Raw genomic sequence first — 25778 nt, 5'->3', positions numbered from 1 at the left:
CCTATTACATTTTTCGTCCGTCGTCGTGATTATCCCGGTATACTTAACCTCACTAATAACCCTGGACCAAACAATATCTGCCATCTTTGATTGGAGTTTTTTTAGAATTGGTACCCAAGGAGAAGCCATTGCAATGTTAAAAATTAACGTCTAACGCCGCTACATCATCAAAAAAAATTGAGGAAAAGTAGACCTAGCGCAGCAAAGTGTTGGTACAGTGGTTTTAAGCAATGACTATTAGAAAAAAGTTTTTTTTGGCGCGCACATGGCTTCCAGAAGCCTTTTTTTCGTGGGTCTGATTTCAGCAGGTAGGGTAATTCCTTTTCAATTTTTTTTCTAAAAATTCAGACAATCGGTCAGGAAAATAGTGGCAGAAAACTCTTTCTAATGATCCCCTTCCCCCAAATATCAATGTTGGGGAGTTCTGAGCTGGTACAGGGGGCATGAGTCAGTCTATAACATTGATTTAAGGGGGGAGGGATTCAGAACTATGAAAAGAGCTCACTTTTGACTCCACTGCCAACATATTAACTGACAGATTGTAGATCGCCTAAAACAGGTTTGTTTTAACGTCATAAAACAAAATTTGGCTTGATTAATAAATTTTCTTTTTACTTTGAAAAAATGCACACATGTGGTCGGGCCAAGGCCCGGGTGGCCCCCGCAGTGCCCTTACATGGGTACAAGGATAGTGCCCCTACAAGGATCCCTTCGGGATCCTGGGATCCTAAGTTAAGTCACAGGGTACGAGTGCCCCTATGAGGACCTTTGGTCTTTTATTGTGACTCTCGAGCTCCAAATCTGACCCTAACTGATGATAACCGAACTCCCGTCTTCCTAGTTTGAATCGCAGACCTCTACAAAACCACAGGTCGTAGTATATATCTGTAAAAGAGCACGATTCCGTTAGTGGATGCCAGCAGCCTACGTCTTCCAGGGTGACTTTTAGCGATGCGCGGATGAGAAAATAAATAAGGTGACTTTTGGCCATCCGATCTAACATCATCCATTTTGAGGGTTTCATTTGATGTTTGAGGGGGTTTTAGACAAAGAGAACGACAAATTTCATAAAGAACGACAATTAAACATAGTTGTTCTACACATGTTAATAAAAAACAACAGTTGTGAAGTAAGTTTTGTAGTTTTTGCTTTGTATCTTAAAGTTTGCCCCCCTTCATATTGCTATTGCAATTGTCATAAGGTAATACTTGGACCTAAAACTTTTATCAGGCTGGGGGGGGGTGGTCTTTGTTTTCAGGGGGGACCTAAATTTGGCAAGGGGGGACTAGAATCTAATCGCGGAACTATGTAAGTAGGATTTCCTGTCAGTCAGGCACATCCTGGCAAATGAACGGGGTATTTTTCACTTGTGATTGGTGGCAGCACGACCCTGCCTATGCCCCGGACAGTCCGGGGCAGCAAATGCAACAAGGGGTTGAAAACAAAAGTGATGTAATAGTGCTTAATACCCCACGCAATTGAATCGGGTTTGAAATATTTTGCTTCATTTTGAAGAACTAGATAGATGAAATTTTTTTTCCATGGTTCAATTTTTTCTTCGAAGATTGAAGAAACTTTTAACAAAAAAATGAAGTTCCCAGCTTTCTACCTTTTTTCCCGTTTTCAATTTGAAGTTCATTTTTATTCATTTTCACACTTTTAGCCTGAGACGTCCTATCTCATTTGCAGTGGGTGACGAAAACCCCATGCAAATGCTCACCCCGTTCATTTGCCAGGATGTGCCTGACTGCCTGTCAAACCACCACGGTAGAGTAGAGGTATGTCATGGCCCATGCTGCTAAAAGGATTTTTAATATTGCAGGGCTGCAAATAATATTTTTAGTCAATCGGACATCATCTGATCATGTCCGACTGAAATGAAATCCTGTCAAAATCCTGTCGGTCATTCAGTGTATATTTTTCATAAAATTGTACAGTCTTGATTGATTAAAGTTATGAAGAAAAGTAGATAAAAAAGTGACCTTGTGGAACAACTCGTTGCTGTAACAGAGAAATTGATTCGATAGGGCGGTCATCAAAAAATTGTTCTATTCGCGTCACCCGCCGCATCAAATTTTCCGCTGATTTTCCGGTGCGGAAATGCAGAAAAAAATCTGGGAAAAGCAATTTGTTCTTTTAAAGTATAGCTTTTTTCTCAATTGCTCTGACGACCATCGAAAAATTGTTTTGCTCGCGTTACCACCCGCCCCTGAGTTACTGGCGTGATTAAAAAAACCCGGGAATGTTTTTGACCGCCCGTTCGCCCGTATGCATTTTTAACACCCGTTGCGACGCGTACAGAGCATTTTTTCGATGACTGCCTAATAGTGATCTTAGAAACATTCTTTAAAGTTACAAAGAAAGTGAGTTGATCCAGTTGTAGTTAATCGATATAATCGATAATCTTGAGTAATCGATAAATAATCGATAAGTAATCGATGGATTAGATATGGATTAACCGATAGAATCGTTACAGGTAATCGATACTCAAGATTTTTTCAAAGCTCGATTATTTATCGATCAATTTTGTCATCGATTCTTTATCGATTACTTATCAATCATGTATCGGCGGCTCTTTTCCCAGGAGAATAATTTACCGTCAGCCGAATAAGGATTAGTTTTTACCTTCGCGGTTGATTTTTCAATTTGAGTTTATGTCTAATGTTATGGTCTTTTGAAGTGCTTGTTCTAAGAGATGAGTGAATATAATTGTTTTTAGTTTTCAAGAGAAGCAAATTTAATCTTTCTTCTACAAGATTACACTTTAATATAATGCCAATTATGCATGTAAGTTTTTTATTAATACTTTCTTTTTTCTAAGGAAATTCTAAGGAAATTTCACCACGGCAATTCGGCCACCATAATTTTTGCATACAATTCAATATGGCGGATGGAAAGGCGAAAAGGTCTATATGTTGTTAGGTGGAATCGTTGGTGTACAAAGGGCTGGTGTACAAAGGGCTGGTAATGTAGTCAATAGTCGGTCACGATCGATATATAATCAATAACGATACGTGATCGAAGATAAGTAAATAATTGATAAGTAATCAATGCATGAACGATAAGTAATCGATGATTGTTAACAATCGATACATGATTGATAAGTAATCGATAGGTTACGTATGTAGTCGATATGTGATCGATAAGTAATCGATAGCTTGGAAATAATCGATCGCTGATCGATACTCAAGATTTTTTGAAGGTCTGATTACCTATTGATTCTATCGGTTAATCCATATCTAATCCATTGATTACTTATTGATTATTTATCAATTACTCAAGATTATCGATTATATCGATTAACTACGCCTGGGTTGATAAAAAAGGGATCTTAGAAACACCCCTTGAAAGTTACAAGGTAAGCAAGTCTATAAAAGTGATCTTAGAAACACCATTACTCACCGGGATTTGGAGTGCGGGCTGATTTTACATTTTCAGTGGTTTCACTTTCAATTTCAAGCCAACATCTTAGCAACAGGGTGCTCCGCTATATCGATTGAGCCAATAATAAAAGATGAAACCTTTCCATGTTTCACTTTTTTGTACCAATTCTTCAAAATGAAAATATTTAAGATTTAAAGTTCTTTTATTCAATGATTTTTTACGGCACTTTGTTGACAATCTAACTCTCGCATCAAATTCCCGCCGCTTTCTTCAGTAAATTGAATATGGGAAAAAACCTAAGCGCTAAGCCTTAGGATCATGGATTGAAACAAATATTATGAAGGGTGGGATTTTACAGCCGCCCATCTTGCAAGGCACTGAGAGGCCATGGGTGCCAAAAAGAAGGGCTGTGTGAAATGCAGCAATCTCATTGGTGGAAATTTGATAAACAGCTGCGAAGGAGCGCCTGGAAGCAATCAGTAAAAGAGACCACTTTCGTTTTTGTTGCAGATTTCGATATAAACTTCTATCAGGGATTACATACTTGTTAATGTGTCTTGTCAACTTGTCACCATTGTATTGTTGTAAAGGGAAAGATAAAAGAGGTAAGACTAGCTTAGTTTCTAATCCTGATATTAGTTTTAAAATACTTAGACTGTTAGAAACACCCTTGAAAGTTACGAAGAAAGCGAGTTGATAAAAGTGATTTTAGAAACACTCTTGAAAGTTATGAAGAAAGCTAATCGATAAAAGTGATCTTAGAAACACTCTTGAAAGTTATGGAGTAAACCAGTCAATAAAAAGTGATCTTAGAAACAACCGTTAATCAGATTAAAATTACAGAGAAGGCAGTCAATTAAAGTAAACTTTAGAAACACTCTTGAAAGTTACAAAAGAAGTGAGTATTAAAAGAATAGGCTATATACCGTCAACTACTCTAACTTGGGACTATCTGACAAAACATGGGGTGGCAATTCGGCCACCATTTCACCGAACCCCCCCAAAGTCATTTGATTTGAGTTAATAAACGGCGTATTAAAAAAAAATACACGATTTCTCTTTCGCAATGAGTAGGCCTTTTAGTCGCGCGGCTGAGGTCGAAAAAAGTGGCTAGAAAATGATTTTCGTGATACACCTCTTAGATTCCACTTTTTTCGATGGAAACTCTCGAATTAGTATATGTAGATTCCAAAATCAAAAAGTTTCCACGATATTATCGTGCAAGTAACGAGTAAATGGCGATTTTTTGCGTTTCCAGGCAAAATTGCAAGGCCTGGAAATTCATGATTTTTGGAGGGTCTTCAAATTAAAAAAAAACCTATATCACATGATAGAGCTCTTCAAACTGAGCAAAAAAGTGTATTACACCAAAGTCCTAACTTCTCTAGATCAAAAGTTATGGGCCTATTTGTGGTCAAAAAGGTGTTTAATTTTGCATAAATTAATGCAGATTGTGGGGAAATTCCCTGTTTTTCATCAGTTTTTTACCACAAATAGGCCCATAACTTTTGATCTAGAGAAGTTGGGACTTTGGTGTAATACACTTTTTTGCTCAGTTTGAAGAGCTCTATCATGTGATATAGGTCTTTTTTTAATTTGAAGACCCCCCAAAAATCATGCCATACCAGGCCATTTTCAGGCCTTGCAATTTTGCCTGGAAACGCAAAAAATCGCCAATTACTCGTTACTTGCACGATAATATCGTGGAAACTTTTTGATTTTGTAATCTACACATACTAATTCGCGAGTTTCCGTTGTTTTTTTTGGAATCTAAAAGATGTATCACGAAATGAAACGTTTTTCGACCTCAGCCGCGCGACTATTTAAATCGAAATATAAAAAAAGTATGATTGATAAACTTGGTGGAGTTATCAAAACAAATTTGCTGTTAAAGAGATTTAACAGTATAATAAGTAAAAATACAGGCCAGATATCAACAGTCCCAAGATAGAGCAGTTGACGGTAAGAGACAGGGGTTTAAGAGGGGTTTATTTTCAACTCAAGTTAATGGTTTATTCTTCTTTTCATTCGGACATCTTGACCGACACAAATGGTTTTAAGTTGGTCAAAAGGCTTTTTGCAGTCGGATATTGACCGTTGACCGATACTTATTTCATATTTGCCTGATACTGCCAACTTTTGTTTTCCGATACCAATTTTTTTTAAGATCCAGAATTGTCGAGTTACAGTATATAGAAAACTTCAAAGTGAACAATTTTCAAGCTGGTTTAGAGGGTCTTAAAATTCACAGAATTTTCCAATTTTTCCTTCCTCTTAGTCTGCTAAGGTTTGACCAAAATTGGGCCAAACTTGGGAGGCAATTTGTGAAAGTTGGGATTTTGGCTGGCCCTATTACAAGTTCTAATATCTTAAAAAAAAGTTAAAAGTGAGCAAAGCGAAGCTTTTTAATATTTTTTCTATTTTTTTGCTAAAACCTACTAATTTCAAGGTGGTCTAAAAAGCAAAGGGACGCTGAGATTAGAAGTCAGAGTCGCCTTTTTCCTCCTCTTGCCTCTTGGCACCCCCCCAAAAATTGTACGCTGGGGGGGGGCACTGCCCGTAAAAATGTTTCTTCATTCTCTTTGAAAGTTTCTTTTAACTTCGACAGTTGGGCAGCCGTTTTTTATGAAGGTTGCGATCCAGGCGAAGGAACTATTGCCAGTAGATCTCTTGAGACAGTGACGCAGTTTGGACATATATATTTGCAGGCAGTTCGTCTTCCATCCTTGCAGACCGTTATCATGTAGGGTGGAAGTCTGGTGCAGATGAAATACACGCTTCTGTTGCATTTTGAGCAGGTCAAAACGTCTTGGCTGCATTCGTCAACGCAAGAAGATGAGGTACAAAGTGGGTTAGGTGTGTTTCGTGGTCTTTTGGGCATCATATCATATTGATGTTGATTTGAGTGTGATGTTCTGTTAATAATGAAAATAAGTAGTTTTTGGAACAATTTTTCATAAATTTTCAGAATTTTCAGAAATTGACCAAATCCCCTACTATTTTTTGAGGGCATTTCAATGATTTTAGTGTTTTTGGGTTATAGCAGGTTATAGTGAACTCCCAAGGGTTTTTGGTTGTGACATCAGTCTTTTTGTCCATGAAAAAATCTGCTAGCCCTTATTTGATTAACCTTTTCAAAAAAGTTTTTAAATATTCTTCTTTCGAATGAGCCAAAAAAAATTCAATCTGGAAATTGTTGTCACAGGTCCTAAATAAAAGATACTATCTATTTTGTAATAGAATATTTCTCTTTTGAACTTTTGAACTTTGTGCAGTGCTAGATAATGTCTTTTTTAGTTTAGCTTGTTAATGATTTCTAGATCTGCTAAGAAACTTAACCTGTCGATATTTTCACGCATCATAGAACTTTCATAGGGTATAATGGATGTATATAGCGCAAAAGCTTTCTGTTAAGAGCCTTTAAAAGCTGTGTTCCATGGTTATTTGGTAGATATTTAAAAAGATATTGCTACAAATATATTTGCAATTACATTGGGACTGACCCAGGGTTTGAAATATAAGGATGATTAGAGTGTTTGGTAATTCTTAGGTTATTTTTTTTTCGTTGTCACTTGACTAAAGGGCATTACTTTAATCGGATTAATTTTCGCGAGATTAAATTTCGCGATTTCGCGAATTTTTGCCATTTTCGCGAAATTAAAACTCGCGAACACGCGTGAGATTCCTGATTCGCGAAATTAAATCCACCACAAAACTTTTAAAATTTTATTTTTGGCGGAGAAACTTGTTCAAAGTCTCCATTTATGACAAAAAATGGCTATTTTCAGCTGTTTTCTGGCTTATTCGCGAAATTAAATCCACACGAAATATTTCAAAACTCTGAGTCGCGAAATTAAATCCAGAAAATTTCGATTTTTTTAGCTCGCGAAATTTAATCTCGCGAAATTTAATCCGGTTAAAGTATTATATAATACACCGTTTAGGAGTCTCCACCGTGTTCCACCGTGAAAGCGGTAGGTAAAAATGCCCACTTTAGTACTGTGGAAGGCTAGAGGAATGTAAATATTGTCAATTTTTTCTTTCCTTTAAAGAGAATGATTTAGATATTTGAACATGATATCAATGATAATTTCATGGATCTCTCCGGAAAATTTCACAAGAATTCATCTAGAGGAAAAGAAGTTATGATTAAAAAGGAGTTCTTTACCTACCGTTTCTCTGCTAGGTTTCCTTATTGAAAAATGCTCTGCACAGGGTATCCTAAGATTTTTGTAAGTAATAATACCTAATATCATTTTATCAAGGGTAAATTGTGACAATGTCTTCTAAAAGAACTAAAGACCAACATTTGGTTGAAAAAGTGAACAAACTGAAAGAAAAGCAAAACCAATGGATGAAGGAGAGAGAAGATAATAAAAATCAAAAGAAATTTGTTCACTCTAGTTTGCGTTCTACAAGCTCAAGTGTGAAATCGAAACAAAGTACACAAGATGTTATGAAAAAGTCTGATACAATGGCTTGGGCGACAAGTAATTCAAATTATGATGGATTTGTTGTTAGAAACGGTTCTGGAACTTCTTGGCGTCGACCAGATTCATCACGTACACCATCCTACAAAAAAACAAAAACCTTTACTCACAGTTCTCTTAAAAAACAAACTTCTTCTAAACACTTATCAGCCAAATCATCAAATTTCACACACAGTAATAACAAAGAACTTTCCAAAGAAGAGCTTGTTGACAATCCAGATGAAGAAAAAAATTCAACTTTGGAATCCGATGAGTCTCTTTCAACATCATTAACAGAGCACATGACAAATCTAAAACTGGACCAATACGACAGTACCAAATATAATAACAACAAACCGCAAAAGAAAATGGAAGGAATTAAGTATATGGATAATCATTTTTGTGCCTCGTGTAAACAAGTTATGGTGACTGAAGACCGTAAACCTGTCATGGTGTTCCCTTGTGGGCATTCTTTTTGTGCTAAATGTCTTTCTGGGAAGCGTCAATGTCTACAGTGTGGATGTGACATTATTTCCATAAAAACCAATGATTCTTTATTCATGATCATACAAGAGTTTAAGAGGAAAAATGAGAAGGAAGAACTTGAAATGAAGGAAAAACAGATCAGGAGCTACATTGATGAGTATAAGAATTTGAACACAAGGATCAATATTATGAGAGGTAAAACATTTTTTATTTTCATAGCCTTGAAGTGGTGTTAGTTCTCTTAAAATGAATTTTTGTTTATAATCTTCATTTAATTTACATTGCAATATGTATAGAGTTAACAGACCTTGAAGGTCTTCTGAAGATTTCAAGTCTTCATAGCTTCAGCCCCCCCTTACTTTTGGGGGGGGGGCTAAGAAATATTTTGGCCTTTAAAGAGCCTGGGGGCTAAAATTACCAAAATATTTGGGGGGACCTAGATTTTGGGGGGGGCCTATATGATCTGACTGAGACTCTCCGGGGGCTGTTCAGCTAATTTCAAAAGATCTCTTATCTTACTATTAAATCAAGTATAAAAAGCAAAAGATTTGTAAACATAAATATTAATACAAGTAAAATTTAGTTTTCATTTATCAGTACTCTGTACTCGCATATATTTTTTATTGACTTCTCTACGGGGGCGGGAGAACAATGTTTTTGTTTTCCCCCAAGTGTTAGGGGACCTAGCACAAGGCAATTTTTGGGGGGAGCTAAATTGTTGGGGGGACCTTACTTTGTTGGGGGGAGCTAGAAACCTGGCTGAAGCTATGGTCTTCAAACAAACCGGATATACTAAGCAGCTCTTATCAAATTTCAAATAGACAAACCCAATGCAAATATGCGTGAAAAAATATATAGTTTTTGACGGGCTTTAGGCACCCGAGGAGGTGGGCAGCATAAAAGATTTTAGCTTTTGTTTGAGAAGCAACTGAGAATAATATATTTTAATCTAAACCATCATCTCTATCTTTCAGGAGAGGCAACAGATGTGGAAGATCATATGGAGGAGGCAACCCACCAACTCATTGATAAACAAAACATTATAAAACACCATGAAGAGTACATTCAAGGAGTGGAAACTGAAATCGCAAGCTTGAGACGTGCTATCCAATCAGAACATGAAAGTATTGAAAAAGAACAACAACAAATTAAGCATTTAGAACGAGATTACGATAAACAAAAAGGGCAATTGAATATGTTACAAAAAACGATTGGATCAATTAGCGAGAATAAAGAGAAATTACGAGATATGGTTGAAAAAGTTGCACCCCATGTTGTTTCAATATTGGAAGAAATCGATGACGACCAATAGAAATAAGGTCCATATGCTGCTTAATCTCAAAGCAGGTCTTCGTTGTCAAGATAATTATTTCAGGACCTTGATAGGATGCTGAAAAGTATACTTCTGATGATATAAGACAGTTTTTTGTGTTTTTTTTCTTTAAATTTATAATGAACTGACCAGAAATCTTTCCCTACTCTTGTGTAATGTAACAAAGGTTAATTGGCTTGCCATGCTTTCCACTTTTATTTTAAAGAACAGATCAGCATAGCCTGACCATGTTTATTCGGGCATATAAAAGCTGTAGAACTAGTTTTTTTATATGTGATTGGGAAGTAATTTTTTACCTCTTACCCAATTCACCCCATACTTATGGTGACCTGCTAGCCTTTATCATATTTATAGTTCTTTAGCCACTTCACCACTCCCATTTACCCCCTCTCCAAACTTTATTTTAAGTTTTTGTTGATCAAAAAAATGGATTTTACCAGGCTATAGGTTTTTTAACAGATGTACATATTTTTTTATGATCTTATTTGATTGAGTGCTTTTATATTTTTCTTATATTTATTTTGACAGATTTTCATGTTCATAGGTTTAAAAAGGTCTTTAAATTTAATTCCAGTCTTCACTTCATCTCAGTTTACCTCGGACATGTTGATTTGCTCCTGAAAATGCCAAACGATGGTTTGTGTTCAATACCCCCTTGACAATAAATATCTTCCACCCTCTATGAAAGTTTTTTTCTGTAAGAGCTACTGTAAATCAATTTTTGTTGTGTACCTTGTTAATTCGTATGATTTTTATTCACTCTGTTTTTTTTTTGGTCAATAAATAAAGTTTTTTCGGGGGAGGCCTAAAAGGTTTAAAGCCTCATTTTTGAATTTAAAGCTTATTTCCATAAAGATATTCTTTAAGTCTCAATAGCTTAACTTTTATCATGCTTGATTATTTTGTGATACGGCCGTTATAGCTCCTTCTCAATTTTCACAGATTTCAATAAACGTTCTAGTTTCTTTTGGCACAAATTTGATTGAAAGCTATCAAGGTATAATTTCTTTTTTTTTCCATTTCAGAATCAAGTAAAGGAAATTTTGAAAAAATAAAATGAAATTGAAAAAATAACATGTTGATAAACGAAATGTTACTGATAGTTTGAATAAATACGTAATCAATGGTACATTGTGAATCGTCGTCCTATGGGATTGACACGTGATTGACACGTGACACCAATGTTTGATCCAACCATAATAAGGAACCAACAATAATTAATCACTGTAAGTTAAGTTTCTTTGCCTTTTTTATTTCTCTCTTGATTTGATGTGTGGAATTATTGAGAACCATTAATAACATCATAGTGACAATTAATTCAATGAAACTTTGAAGTGTCTGAGAAATAAATAGTTTGGATGAATAATCCTGTTCAATTTTTTAAAGACTGTGACCAGTTTGACCATCCACTGTCCGCTAATTTTAGAGAGGAAAAAGTAGGGTTTTGGTTATTTCATGCAAAAAACTTAGTCCGCTAATCGGAGGGTCCGCTAATTGAGTGTCCGCCTTTCGGAAACTTTTTCATGAGGAATGATTAGGATGAATGGCCGGGGAAAATAGAATCGTCCACTAATCAGAGGTGTCCGCCTTTAAGAGTTTCCTTTAATTTACTGTACTTCCGAGTTTTGGAAATACTTTTGATTGAAATAGAAAATGAAGATAATAAAAGATATGGGCAGGACCATGGAATAGTCTTGATTTTAGATACTACATATATGCTGGGTCACAACATGACTGTAATTTTTTCTTCGACCAACCCTATTACCGCCTTTTGGTGCGTGATTTTCAAAACATTTATTATTATTTTTAGAGTTTTTTGTTTTTCTATTTCAAATTTTGATTCAAGACGATTCTTCTTGATGGTAAAGAAGCGACATATAACACTTTTTAAAATTATTTTTCTATAAATCAACCTTTGTTTTAGCCATAATCAAAAGGCCTTATGACCTTATTTGGGGTTGAACAGATAACCTTAGGAGCAGTAATACACACAGAGCACAAACTGAGCTATCGTGAATGTTTAATGTCTGGGAAACACCCAAGCTGTTCGAATGTTTGAACAACTGAATTGAGATTATCAGTAGAATGATTAAATTTTTATCAGATGGACATTTTATCATTCTACTATTAATTAGCAATGTCGAGGGGGAAATCACTTAATTTTTTTAAAGATTTTGATTCATTATCTTCTTCTTTTGATTTGTTCTTGATTTTTGGTTTATAATAGTGTTCTAGATTTATTTTTGTGATGTACCCCCCCAGTAATGTTAGAATAGTTTTCTTACAACTGGCTCCTTTGAGATACATTACTATTAGAAAGGGGAGGGTTTTCAATCACTTTCTTGGCATGTTTCTTTGATTTTCATTGCTATTACAATTTATGTAATTTTCAAGGCCTGAAATTTTACAAATTATTTTATGAGCCATAGAGAGGAAATTTGATTTTGAGAACATTAAATAAATTAGAAAAAAAATGAATTAGGAGACAAAACTGTTCTACTGTTGCGTTTTCTAATTTTTTCTTTATACTTTTTATTTTTTTACTTTTCGCATTTTGCAGAGTAGAAAGTAAAGAAATTTAAAAGTCTTTAAGGAAAAAAATAGGGGAAAAATTGCTTCGGTATGGTATCAGTTATCAAGGAGAGATTTATTTGAATAATTCTTTTTTTTTTTTCGGAAATGAAGCAAAATTTTAGTTGGAGTACTTGGATGTTGTGTTTTGATTTAACGTATAAAAAGAGGGCTTCAACATTGCGATTCCTGCATTTGCTAAAAAGAGGACAAAAAGAACAACAAATTTCACCGTCCACAGCTCCGATCGGGTTATTACCGATTACCGAAAAACTATAAGAAAAAATAGCGAAAAGCAATCATTAACTTGGAAAACGTAACGCAAAGCATTCACGCGATGATTGTAAAAAAGCATTGGCTGAAATACATGATTATTCATTTAGCAATGTTTTTATTCTCTCAATCTGGAATGGTTTCAGGATTTGACTTTAAAGAACACAAAACAAATATCTGTAATCGCCAGAACAGGACTTTTATTTTACCAACACAATTGGACGCCAAACGACCTTTATTGGTCAGCCTAAGCTGAGCATTCAAATCCGTAAAATTCATTTCTTCTTCTTCCATAAGACGGCAAAAAAAAAATCCGATTTTCCGATCTCACTTTGATTTCTAAACTTTCTTCCGATCGGGTTAACTTTTGGGTACTTTTAGCGTACGCTGTTTTTACAGATCATAATGTGCTCACTTTGATTTCTCAACTTTCTTCCGATCGGGTTAGCTTTTTGGGTACTTTTAGCGTACGTTGTTTTAACAGATCATTATGTGGTGTTTCAAGATGGCGGCTCAAGCGATAGTCAGATGTGATAAAAGTCAGTGTTGTACCAAAGTATTTCCAGTATAAATCTGTTGCAAGCTTCAATTTCTGTCATTTATTTTTTAACTCGGCAAATCAAACACATGATTTTCATCAAGGGGACTCTTTTTCTATATCTTTTGAAGCTTTAAAGCCGTTTGCTCAAGTTTTTGTTTATGTTGAATTTTCTGATACTTTTTATTGCTGCTTTTTATTAGTTTTTGCAATAAAAACATATTTTTCTTGTTTGCCTCTAGGTGGGATTGATGGTGTTATAATGTTATTGGAATTTGATAAAGTTTACAAAAGTACAGCTACTGTCTAAATTTGATAAAGACTGGATGCAATTGTGCTTTTTTGGACTAAAAGGCGAATCGCAAAAAATTGTTTGGTTCCCGTCATTTCTACTTTAAAAAGTGGGATTCGTTCGGTCATTCCGTTGAAAATATTTTTCTTTTAAGAAGCAGCTACATCTTGTTGAAAGGGAATCCGTCGTGTGGACTGATCCGAATTAAGAAATTGAGAAACCGTGGATAAACTGGTTTTCGGTTTACTCTCCATTAGCATGTGGCTCGCTACTTCGATTGGAAAACTTGTAAACACAGAGCGTGCAGAGGTCGACAGTGGAAATCCAGCAAAGCAGCGGAAAAGCTTTCCGACTCTCCAACTCTACCTGCTGACCGTAAATCAGGGTCGGTCAGATGACGGGAACCAAATGATGACATCACATCTCCTATTATTGGACTTGCAAAATTATGACAAATGGTCTTTGGAATTTGATCAATTATATTAATATTAATATATACAGTTCTTGTTGAAATTGATCAAACTATTTTTCATGCAGTTACGGACGCAGATTGTGTTTTTCTAACCTTTCCTAACTTTGGCGCACGTTTTGATCGAATAATGGAATGGAATGAATGGCGATAACAGTTTATACATATCTCTTATCCAGACTTGCAGAAAGTTATGAAAAATGGTTTCTAGAATTTAATGAATTATATCGCCAAGTTACACAACAACAGATCCATCTGGTCTTCATTTAACATTGTTTTAAAGTTTAAAAAACACTGCCAGTGCTTGGCACAGAAGAGAGGACTCCCAGTTGAAATTAATTGCTACTTCGCTGCCTTGTTGAATTTATTTATTATGGTCGTGTGTTTATTCCGCTTAGGCGGTAAGGCGATCGCCCAAATTCATAGACCAATCAAAAGGGAGTTTAAAGCAAAACGGGGGAAAAATGAGCTTCCCCGCATAGTTATGAATTTTAAGTTTTGCTTTCGATTATCATTTGCGACTAAACTACAAAATTTATTTACGCAGACTGGATGCAAATTATGTTTTTCTGACCTTGCCAAATTTTGGCTTTGACTGAATAGCAGTCAGTTTTTACGTACCTCATTGCCCTTGCAGACAACTGATAAATGGTTTCTGTAATTTGACCAAGTCTACCAAAATACAGTTCCTGTTGAAATGTTATAAATATGAACTACGTTTTGTAAAGTTTTTGATGCAAATTGTGTTTTTCTGGAGTTTGCGCTTTGTGACTTAAAGTTTGCAGCTTGTTAGTTTATTAAAGTGAAATTGGAGTTTTATCAAGTAAAACAAAAAGTACAGTTTCTGACGTTTTGGCAATTTTCTTATTTATTTCTAGTATATATAACACTTTGGTCAGATATGGATATTGTCTACATCGAACAGAAAAAATGTATCATAACTGACTGGAATGAAATTAACAAAAAGTTTAATTACACTATGTTTCTCTTTTATTTTATAGTAGTGAACTATAGCTTAATTGTTTGATGTCATAAAAACAGTGCTACAACGCTAAAGAGAAGTATACTTTGAATTTCTCGTGGGGGGAGGTGTGAAGGAGCTCTCAGGCTTGTTATCAAATGTTTCACATTTTGTACATTACAGTATTCAACATTTTTAGTCTACTCTGTTTCAGTACATCTCTTACATCTGTTAACCCACTTATTAAAGCTATCTAGCTAAGCTCTATTGGCTGACCTTCCAGCCTCGGCTGGTTTATTTTTACTGGTTGGAGTTTTCAGTTGTCTGAGACACAGATAGAGGTGTTGTCGCGCGTGAAATTTTCCAACAGACAACCCTTGAACTGGTTCGGTCATCTCAGAACCAACCACACCAAATCGGATCTTTGATTTATGAAGCTACATGCTTTTCTAAAGCCGGTACATCAGTTTTCTTGGACATTCTTTTAACAAAATTGGTGAACAGACCTTACTATGTTTTAAGTGTTTTTACCACAATTGTTAGTTGGAGACTTTACAATGCTAGATATGCTTTATTAGCTGGTAATATACCGCTTTTCACATTTGCTCACTTTCCAATTACAAATGAAGAAGGTCAGACCAACGGGAAAGCATATGGTGTGACATTTGGTAAAATCAACCTTCAGCATCTTGGAGAGAGTGTTATAAAGTTGATCAGAGACTTAAACGTAAAGGAACTTAATATTATCGAAGAAGAACATAAATCAATGGAACAGCTTGAATTTAAATATTTTCTGGACCAGAAACTATCAGAAATGAATGTTTGTATAACTGCCCGTCTTGATATACCAACAAATAACATCACCAAAGATAAATTGAAATCAACAATCATGTTTTCTCACACCTCCAACATTTTTCTTGTTTTAAACAGTCAAACGGAAAATGCTTTTGGAGAGCTAGTCCAGTTGGTTAGTGCCTTAAAACCGAACAACGAGACTTTAACTTGGATCTCAACAGGAAGTAAAGTTCAAATATCTAATAACCTTACTACAAAAAATGATTTGATTATATTCCAAAAGGGCTATTTGAAATATCTTTCCAACGAAAGCAAACGTCTTACAAAATCGATCATTTTTGATAAGAAGATTCAAGATTTCGACCTGTTGACAGATTTGTTAAGTGAAAACGAATTGGACCAGAGTTTGATTGACGTTTACCCACAGTCCTCGAAAATGAGAGATGTCGAAAAGGTATCTACGATTTTCAGCCACTCTTTAAGAGACGCTTTCGAAATTGTGATCAAGAAGTTGCCGGCTGGTGGGGCATATAAAACTCCTTTTATGAAGCAGAAAAGATTATATAGGATTTACAAGCGGATTTCTGATGCGAAATATCCGTATGTCAATTTAAAACCACGCTTTGTCCGAAATTTAAAAGACAAGTCAATAAACCTGTACAAAAATACTAATAAAATCCAGAATATTGCTTTGAAAGACACCAGAAAATTTTGTTTAGGCCCGTGCAGTGCTGGAAAGGAAAAAATTTTGCTGAATGACCAAGTCAAATGTTGTTGGCAATGTCGTCAATGTAGACTAGGTACCATACGCACTCTCAATCAAACATATTGCGTGGAATGTCCGAAAAATACAATGTCCAACTTTGAGCGGACTGTATGCCTTCAATACAATAGAAAACCGAGAAAATTGTCTGCGAAAGAAACCCAGGTTTTGATTGCTGGATCTGTTGCCTGTATGGCGGTTTGTGTTTTCTTTTTATTGATTTTCTACCGAAGACGTTTGACACCTGTCATCAAAGCTTCAGATGTCAACCTGTTATTCATCCAACTCACAACACACTTTATATTATCTACACTGGGGCTATCACAACTCATCCCAGCAAGTAAACTAATCTGTTATTCAAGATTACTCATCTTCGGTTGCATGTGGACAACATCAGCAGCCATTACATTAGTCAAGGCTCAGAAATATTTATCCATATTTAACAGTAAGAGAATCAGAAGGAAAACATCGAAGGATATTCAACAAACTAATTTCCTCATCTTCAGCACCATCTCTGTATGCGTTCTGGTGCAAATTTCCTTGATTATCGTTCTAACGTATTTCAACACGAACGTGTACCAAATAGAACGTGATGACGCAACCATAACGGAATATTATAGATGTCATCTATACCCTTATAGACAAGGTCTCTTCGTTTATATTGAGCTTTTACTCATGTTATGTCTGATACAAAGCTACAGAGCTAGACATTTACCAACAAACTTCAACGAGACTAAATTCATCACCGTTGCTGTCTCGACAACCCAGGTCTTCATATTATCGTATCTGTTAAGTGATGAAAAGGAGACTCGGTTATTAACGGCTTTTACGTTATTGGGAATCGCTAACTTATCAATGGTACTAATCATGCATGGTTATAAAGTCTTTGTACTGCTTTTCAACTTGAGTAAATATAAAAGGAGACCTTTACGGGCAGTCATCAATTCTAATGAACTTTTGGACTTTCCCAAACGGAAATTGTCAAGAAGGTGACCACTGAGCTCTTTATAAACCCTGAAGTCATGGCTGGATTTTCCTTTTGGATTCCGCTCGATGTTTGCGTTAAAGAGCATCATTATTTAATGTACCTCCTAACGTTTGCGTTTTCACACAACAATTTTAAAGAAAAGAAATAACAATTTTCTCTTCCTACCTACCGCGCCCGCGCCCTTTTTATGAATTGTGCTTTGTCAGCATAAAGGCGCGTCTTTTTTCCATATCACAATAAGAAATATCTTTAAAATCACTTTCTCCTTAGATTCTTATTGTTTAGTTTAGTTTGGATTTTCCTACAATTCTTGTTGTGTATTTTACAGACTAGAATAGAAGTGGCTTAGGAAAATCACTTGTGATGTAGCGCCGTTTGATGCTAACTGCATAATCGAAAAAAATATGAAAATTTCGAGAATTGAAAGTGTTAACTTCCTAAAGGTTAATTAACTTACTCTCGGGTACTTAATAGCCGTCCCCCCCCCCGCTAATTAATTTTTCGAAAATTTTCCACCCAGGACATTCTTATTCCAACCCCCCCGCTTATTAATTTTTGGGAAAATGTTTTTGAAAGTTCCCTTTTTCGTCCTAATTCAGCTGTATTAGCCTCCTTTTCAAAAATCTTCCACCCAGGACATTTTTATTCCAACCCCCCCACTTATTAAGTTTTGAGATTTTTTCCAACCCCCCTGCTTATTCCAACCCCCCCGGCTATTAGGTACCCGAGAGTAACGTCCTTCTTGGAAACACAGGGGAAACACCCCAGTCCTCACTATTCGAGGGATTTAGGCAGGTATACATAAACTAACCAACGTCATTACAGTAGATTGGAAAATATTTACCCGAACGAGGCTTTGCCCAAGTACTATATTTCTTAAAACAAGTGATACTTTTATGGACATACCTGGTTATGCATTTAACACATATATAATTGATATCTACGTGAGCATGACTGTTAAACAATCATTCAGAACACAAATAGTGACGATCCATTAAAATTAGTCGTTTGTTTCTTATAAAGAAAACGTTTAGAAACCAAAATTTCATGCTCTTGAAATATTCTTTCATATTCAAGACTTCTTGAGCAAAAAAAAAACATCTATCTCATCAAAAAATTGATAATTTGGCTAAGAACATTGATATATGCTTATCAATAGTGATTCTTATAGATAAAGATGCTTTTTGAGCTGAAAATTATTATTTTACAAAAATCTGCTTGAGCCATCTTTTACCTACTTTCATGCAAAAACTCTGAAAAGGACAATGATCCAATATTTCACAAAGTCCAAAAAACCCTATAGCCGTTTTTTGGCCCAAATTTGCCCAAAAACATTTTTTTCAAAAATCGAGCTCCCTCACATTCGAGGGTTTAAAGTTATGCATCTTTGTGCCAAAAATCCTAAAGAATGAAAGAGCCAATCTCGAGAAAAGCTAATACCTAAGTAATTGATAATGTGCTTATAAAAATATATCGAATTTGGCCAGTTTTTCTATAAAAACACGCCAAGCAACCAAAGTTTCATGTCTAAACACATGTATTCTTCAAAAGTAAGCCCTTATGAGCAAAAAAAACATATATCTAATAAAAAATTGAGTAATTTGACTAAGAACATTGTATGCTTATTAATAGTCATTCTTATAGATAAACATGCGTTTTTTGAGCCAACTAAATTTTTTTGCAAAAATCTGCTTGAGCCATCTTTTACCTATGATGGTACCCTTTTACTTCCATGCAAAAAATCAGAAAAAATTAATGATCCAATTTTTCAATAAGTCCAAAAAACCGTTTTTTACCCGTTTTTTGGCCCAAATTTGCCCAAAAACATTTTTTTTCGAAAATTGTGCTCCGTCACATTTTGGCCACCACCATTTTGCACCTTTGTACCAAAAATCAAAAGATTCCTATGATTCAATATCGAGAAAAGTTGGTAACGAACGGACGGACGAACGGACAGAGGTTAATTTATAGGACCACCCCACCGGGGTAGGTCCAAAAACTTCATACAGCAGAGACACGTCTCTGAATGTATTTAATACAGTTATTGCCGTAAAAATGTCCAACGTTTTCTTTGGCAAGCGTATTTTAATAAGCTTTGGGAAAATCGCAGATTGCAATTTTAGACGATTTATTGTATATTGAGTAGGGCTGAGGCTCTTTTCTCTAGACTGGAAATTTCTCTAACAAAGCGGAAATCTGTTTACTGTATAGAAAACATGATCCATTTCTGGTCTGTTTAGAGCTTGAAATATTTCCTCAGTCACTTTACTAGCTTCGGAAATGTAAATAAACAAACAAGATTATGGACCAAAAAAATTATTTCAAACAGGCTGCATGTTTTCTCAACAAATAATGATAAGTGGAAACAGTGGGAGTATAGAAAGGATACCGTTCATATCGTCGTTTAAACTTTTTATGAAATATTTTTTTTCTGTAGATAGAAAAATATGGTGGTGTTTATCCTCTCTACACGAAGTCTTTCTTTACTACAAGCTTTGAGAAAAAGCAAATTGACTGCTGAATAGTTTGTTTAGTTATAGTATCACATTTCGACTAACTTGCTTTTTGCTTTAAAAAATCAGTTTGTTTTTATAGTAAAGTATTTATATATAGAAGAGGTAGATAATGGTTGTTACTATAACAAGGAGCAAGAAGTAACAAGAAGTAACAAGAAGTAGCGAGTAGGTAACGAGAAGTAACGAGAAGGTAACGAAGAGTAACAAGAAGTACTCGTTAGTGTTTAAATGGAAATAACGAGTACCAAACCTATGTAGCGAGTACTTTAGTCAAGAAAATGACGCTCCATTGTCTTGCTTTTGTCACCAGTTAATTGTTTTAAGATTGATGACGTCATTTCTAGATTTTTTTTAAGGCACCTATATCTCGTGATTGGCTTGTCTGTTTCCTTTCAAATTTGGCATGTGACACTTGACAATAATGCCTTGAAATTAACCTACTCTCGGGTACCTAATAGCCGCGCCCCCCCCCCGCTAATTAATTTTTCGAAAATTTTCCACCCAGGACATTCTTATTCCAACCCCCCCGCTTATTAATTTTTGGGAAAATGTTTTTGAAAGTTCCCTTTTTTGTCTTAATTCTGCTGTATTAGCCTCCTTTTCAAACATTTTCCACCCAGGACATTTTTATTCCAACCCCCCCGCTTATTAAATTTTGAGATTTTTTCCAACCCCCCTGCTTATTCCAACCCCCCCGGCTATTAGGTACCCGAGAGTAATTAGATTTTGTCAATTTTGGTGATGACATCATGACACGTTTATTTCGTTTTTTAATTCTTTGTCAAATTCGTCTTAAAATCTCACGGTGGGGGGGGGGTACTTTGACAAAACGTGTGACGGGTTTGTGCAGGCCATCAGACCAAAATCACGAAAATCAAAAATCTGAAAAGTAGTGCTACTGCCTACAATATCAAGTCAAAGAGGGTAGAGCTTACTTCTAGTACACCTGGTATACAGTACTTTTATTTTCAACATAAAAACTTAATTTTATTTGAATGTTGCTATCCTTACTTATCATACGATGAAAAAAAAACGAGAGTAACAGATTTATTGTACAGTACTTAGAAGAAATATAATTTTTTTTATGTGTGCAACTTCTGGGTTTTGTCAGAGAGATATTTTAAAAGCGGATTGATCAAATAATATAGTAGGATATACACAATTGAAATGTAACTCATTACTAAAAAAAGAAAATGAAACAAATATGCGACAAACTATAAACAGGGTTCGAATTATAAATTTTAGGTGCTTCGCAATTTTTTCTGAGTGACCCGAGTCAAAAAAACAGCGCCGCAGACGAAAAATTTTTCACTGTTTGCGAAGAAATTTTAGTATTTTGCGATGTCATTTGGAAGAAGATGCGAAAGTGTCTTTAATGGATTTATCTAGGAAAGCAAAGTTAGAGTTAGGCTATTATGTAAAATTGTAGAAAAAGCAAAGTAGTGAGTTTATAAAGCATATAGACAAATAAATTGATAAAGCTTCGAAGTAGCGAGTTGATAAAGCAATAGATAAACGAATGAATAAAGTTGCAAGGTAGCGATTTGATAAAGAAGTATATAAACGAATGAATAAAGTTTCGAGGTAGCGAGTTGATAAAACAATAGTTAAACAAAGAATAAGCTTTAACGTGGCAAGTTTATAAAGCAATAGATAAATGGACGAATAAAGTAGTGAAGTAGCAAGTTGATAAAGAAATAGATAAACGAATGAATAAAGCTTCGAAATAGCGAGTTTAAAAAGCAATAGATAAACGAACAAATAGTAGCGAAGTAGCAAGTTGATGAAAAAAAAAGAATATATACGAATAAACGAACAAATAAAGATACGAGGTAGCGAGTTGATAAAGCAATGGCTAAACAAATGAATAAAGCTTCGAAGTAGCGAGTTGATAAAGCAATAGATAAGCAGACAAATCATAGTTTGCAGAGGGGTATGAACCCCCCTAGGTTTATTTCATCCCCCCCTATATACCCATCCCCCCCTTTTGTAATGAAATCTTATCCCCCCCCCTTTTTTTTACAGAAAATCGGTTTCGAAGGAAACTCGCTTTCCCACCTACCAGCAAAATTATCAACAAGAAAGAGTATGAAGTATTATAGTCACGAGCCAACAATGACAGAATATAACTAGCGTTTTTCATTAATCTTGATCATTTTAAAATCTAAATCAAAACAATTTGTATTTGATTAGAAAATTGACCAAAATTTCCAAACCCCCCCTTTTTTATTTGATCCCCCCCTACATTCCCATCCCCCCTAGTTTTTTCGGCAGATCTCGGTACCCCCCCTACAAAGGCCCTCCAGAAAGTTGGCATCCCCCCCTATTAAAAAGGGGGGGGTGCAAACTATGCAAATAAAGTAGCGAAGTGACGATTTTATAAACCAATAGCTAAACGAATGAATAAAGTAGCAAAGTAACAAGTTGGCAATGGTAAAGCACCAGATAAAGCAATAAATTTGCAAGGTTTATAAAGCATAGACAAACGAATGAATGATTTAGCGAAATGTTTTTTTTATTTTTCAGCTTCGCACTTTTGAGTAAGGAAATCTTTTTTCATCGCTAAACCTAAAATTCACTTCGCATTTTGCGAAGTGCGAAGCGTTAATTCGAACCCTGATAAAGTGACTGCAAAAAATGCGACGAAAATGACAGATAAGACAGGAATTATAAAATATATATTACAATATTGGAAATTAGTAATAACTTTAAATAATCTCATGTGATTCTATTACTAAAGAGCATAGGATTATTATTCTCTTTTTGGCTATTCAAAGTAAGTACCATACTCTTCAGAAAGCTCCAAAGGTGAACATCAAGACGAGGTCGCAAAATTTAATTTGTGATGAAATTCTATAAATCCGTAAAACGCTTCACGCTTTTTTATAAGAATAAACTTTATCAGAATATTCATAACGAAATTGGCCAAGAAATTAGGAATATGCTAAGAATAGCACCATCATAGAATTTAGCAACTGAATCTTAGAATGTCGATTTTTAGAGCAAATTGTCAATTATCTTCCAGTCTTCACAAAAATGCCATATCTTTGCTCGAGGAATGTTTTACATGCTAGATTTAGGCTGTGTTAGATCCTAACCAAGAATACTGTAAGAATATTTCAGGATAAGTTTTTCCAAAAAGTTAAGAATATCCATCATTCTTATGATAAAAAAAACGTCTAAAATGTATCCAACGTTTAGAAAGTCAAATCATAGCATAGGATTGCGATCCAATCAATCTACAATCTACTTTTTAATCACTAAGATAAGGAAAATGTACCAAAGAATAGATTTTCTTCCAAAACTTTCGAGGTTACCACCGCTTACCCAAGCTTTAAGACCTGTATTAAAAGTCATATCTCTTATATGAGTGTTATTAGTACGATGTAAAAGTTTAACACATTTTATTGTATTCAAATTCCATGCTGGATCTTGGATTTCGCGGTGAAGTAGATAAATATCAGAATTAGAAATCCTTTCCGTCTTGATAAGCAAAACATTTCCTGATTTTATGGGTCCCTCCAAAAATAGTAGAGGGCATTTTGTAAAATCGCTCGACTGTTTTGTTAGAAGCACTTGTTATACATTTTTGGAAAGCTAAGGGGTAGGGGAATCGAAATTACTATGTTTCCAATTTTTTTTTCGGACACTTTGGTGTGATTTTCGGACAAATATGACGGTCTCAGGCAAAAATCATAGGGTTAAAAATTAATGAAAATTTTAGCTCGAGAAAACAGAGACCTGTTGTATATTTTTGGAAAGCTCTCAAAAAATTAGGATTAGAGATATATTGCAAGTATAGGTGATTTCAGTACCTAACTCGAGATATTGAGCTTCAAAAAGCGCAAAAACTGGACAAAATAGCTGTTTCTGACTGAAAAACATGGTTTTCAAGGGTTAATATCTCGAGTTAGGTACAGAAATCACCTATACTTGCAATATATCTCTAATCTTAATTTTTTGAGAGCTTTCCAAAAATATACAACAGGTCTCTGTTTTCTCGAGCTAAAATTTTCATTAATTTTTAACCCTATGATTTTTGCCTGAGACCGTCATATTTGTCCGAAAATCACACCAAAGTGTCCGAAAAAAAATTGGAAACATAGTAATTTCGATTCCCCTACCCCTTAGCTTTCCAAAAATGTATAACAGGTGCTTCTAACAAAACAGTCAAGCGATTCCAAAAAATCGAACAAAATTCCCCCTACTAAAAGCTTTTCCTCTCAAGCTCACTAACCCACTTTTTATAATCTTCACAAAATACAGTATTCTCTAAAACCATTGAAATGCCACTTGATATAAAATCTTCAATAGACATTTGACTAAAATCAATTGGTTGAATGTCGTGATTAACTGGTGCAGGGGTTGTCACTTTCTTTTGTACTGGGTTATCATTCTGGAGCCTTTTGTTTGCTTCCTTAAGATCATTGAGTTGACCTTCCATCTTTTTCTTCACCTGGAGTAACTCTTCCTTTTCACGTTTGGCAGTTTGGTAAAAATTTTCAAATTTGTTTTTCTCCGTTTCTAGTTGTTTGCTCCTTTCGTTGATGCGCTCAATTTCTGTCTGAGATTTCTTTTGTTGCATTCTCAAGACTTTTAGTTCGTCTCTAGCCGATGCTTCATTGGCTTTCAATTTGGTGTTTTCTTTTTGTAGTTGGTGATTTCGGTTGTTTAATCCGTCTAAATCACGTTGGAAAACCTTCACAGCTTTGTTTTCTTCGACAAGTTTATATTTTTCCTTCTCAACAATTTTCAACTCATCTTCAATTTTTTGCTTCTTATTTGAAAGTGTTTTCAAATCAATACCAAACTGCTTCTGAGCTTTTAAAAGAGCATTTTCAGATTTTAAACCTTGAACTTCAAAATCTTTTTTGAATTGTTCATTTTCAATTCCCAGCTTTTCAAATTGCATTCGTTCAAGTTCCCTCTCCTTTTTCATTTTCTCAAGTTCTCCTTTCAAGTTTTTCACTTCATCCTGCACATGTGCTCTAACATTCACTTGTGGTTCATTTTCAGCAACAACTTGGTGATTATTGTCTTCTCGAAAGCCGTGAGCATTGTGCTCGTCCACTACCCTCCGTTCGCCATGTGCATTGTGTTCTCTTATATCGTCATGTGCATTCTTGATGACAACTTTTTGTGGATCACTTCTACCGCTCATATCGTCGTTTAAACTTTTTATGAAATATTTTTTTCTGTAGATAGAAAAATCTGATAGTCTATATCCTCTCTACACGAAGTCTTTCTTTGCTACAAGCTTTGATAAAAAACAAATTGACTGCTGAATAGTTTGTTTAGTTATGGTGTCATATTTCGACTAACTTGCTTTGTGCTTTACAAAACCAGTTTGCTTTTATAGTAAAGTATTTATATATAAAAGGGGTAGGTAATGGCTGTTACTATAACGAGAAACAAGAAGTAACAAGAAGTAACATGAAGTAGCGAGTAGGTAACGAGAAGTAACGAGTAGGTAACGAGGAGTAATGAGAAGTACTCGTTAGTGTTTAAATGGAAATAACGAGTACCAAACCTATGTAGCGAGTACTTTAGTCAAGAAAATGACGCTCCATTGTCTTGCTTTTGTCACCAGTTAATTGTTTTAAGATTGATGACGTCATTTCTAGATTTTTTTAAGGCACCTATATCTCGTGATTGGCTCGTCTGTTTCCTTTCAAATTTGGCATGTGACACTTTAACAATAGTGCCTTCAAATTGACCTAATTAGATTTTGTCAATTTTGGTGATGACTTCATGATACGTTTATTTTGTTTTTTAATTCTTTGTCAAATTCGTCTTAAAATCTCACGGTAGGCGGGGGGTACTTTGATAAAACGTGTGACGGGTTTGTGCAGGCCATAAGACCAAAATCACGAAAATCAAAAGTTTAAAGAGTAGTGCTACTGCCTGCAATATCAAGTCAAAGAGGGTAGAGCTTCTTTC

The 25778-nt window shown here is 35.1% G+C and overlaps 4 protein-coding genes across 5 annotated transcripts in view; 3 read left to right on the top strand and 1 right to left on the bottom strand.

Annotated features, from left to right (window-relative positions):
- The first annotated feature begins 289 nt into the window (after positions 1-289).
- On the top strand, positions 290-10240 carry LOC136802075 (uncharacterized). Its single transcript, XM_067058794.1, has 3 exons — positions 290-308; positions 7650-8534; positions 9314-10240. Exons 2-3 carry the CDS (start codon positions 7664-7666, stop codon positions 9649-9651), a joined length of 1209 nt encoding a protein of 402 aa, XP_066914895.1. The 5' UTR covers positions 290-308; positions 7650-7663; the 3' UTR covers positions 9652-10240.
- Positions 10241-10683: 443 nt separating this feature from the next.
- LOC136802078 (BAI1-associated protein 3-like) overlaps positions 10684-25778 on the top strand; it is a 68505-nt gene continuing 53410 nt past the window's right edge. The window contains exon 1 of one of the 2 annotated variants that reach the window (XM_067058798.1): positions 10684-10898. The gene's annotated coding sequence lies outside the window, so the exon portion shown is untranslated. The remainder of the gene's footprint in view (positions 10899-25778) is intronic. The other variant, XM_067058799.1, reaches the window with a different exon arrangement.
- Positions 16425-17327, top strand: LOC136802117 (metabotropic glutamate receptor 2-like). Its single transcript, XM_067058836.1, has one exon. It carries the CDS (start codon positions 16425-16427, stop codon positions 17325-17327), a length of 903 nt encoding a protein of 300 aa, XP_066914937.1.
- Positions 22555-25078, bottom strand: LOC136802074 (uncharacterized). Its single transcript, XM_067058793.1, has one exon. The coding sequence runs from the start codon at positions 24997-24999 to the stop codon at positions 24046-24048; it is 954 nt and encodes a 317-aa protein (XP_066914894.1). The 5' UTR covers positions 25000-25078; the 3' UTR covers positions 22555-24045.

The sequence above is a fragment of the Clytia hemisphaerica genome, unplaced genomic scaffold (genome assembly GCF_902728285.1).
Source record: "Clytia hemisphaerica strain Z4C2 unplaced genomic scaffold, Clytia hemisphaerica genome assembly, whole genome shotgun sequence".
NCBI lineage: Eukaryota > Metazoa > Cnidaria > Hydrozoa > Leptothecata > Clytiidae > Clytia > Clytia hemisphaerica.
The sequence above is the reverse complement of the archived record's forward strand: the minus strand, read 5'-3'. Positions and strand labels throughout refer to the sequence as shown.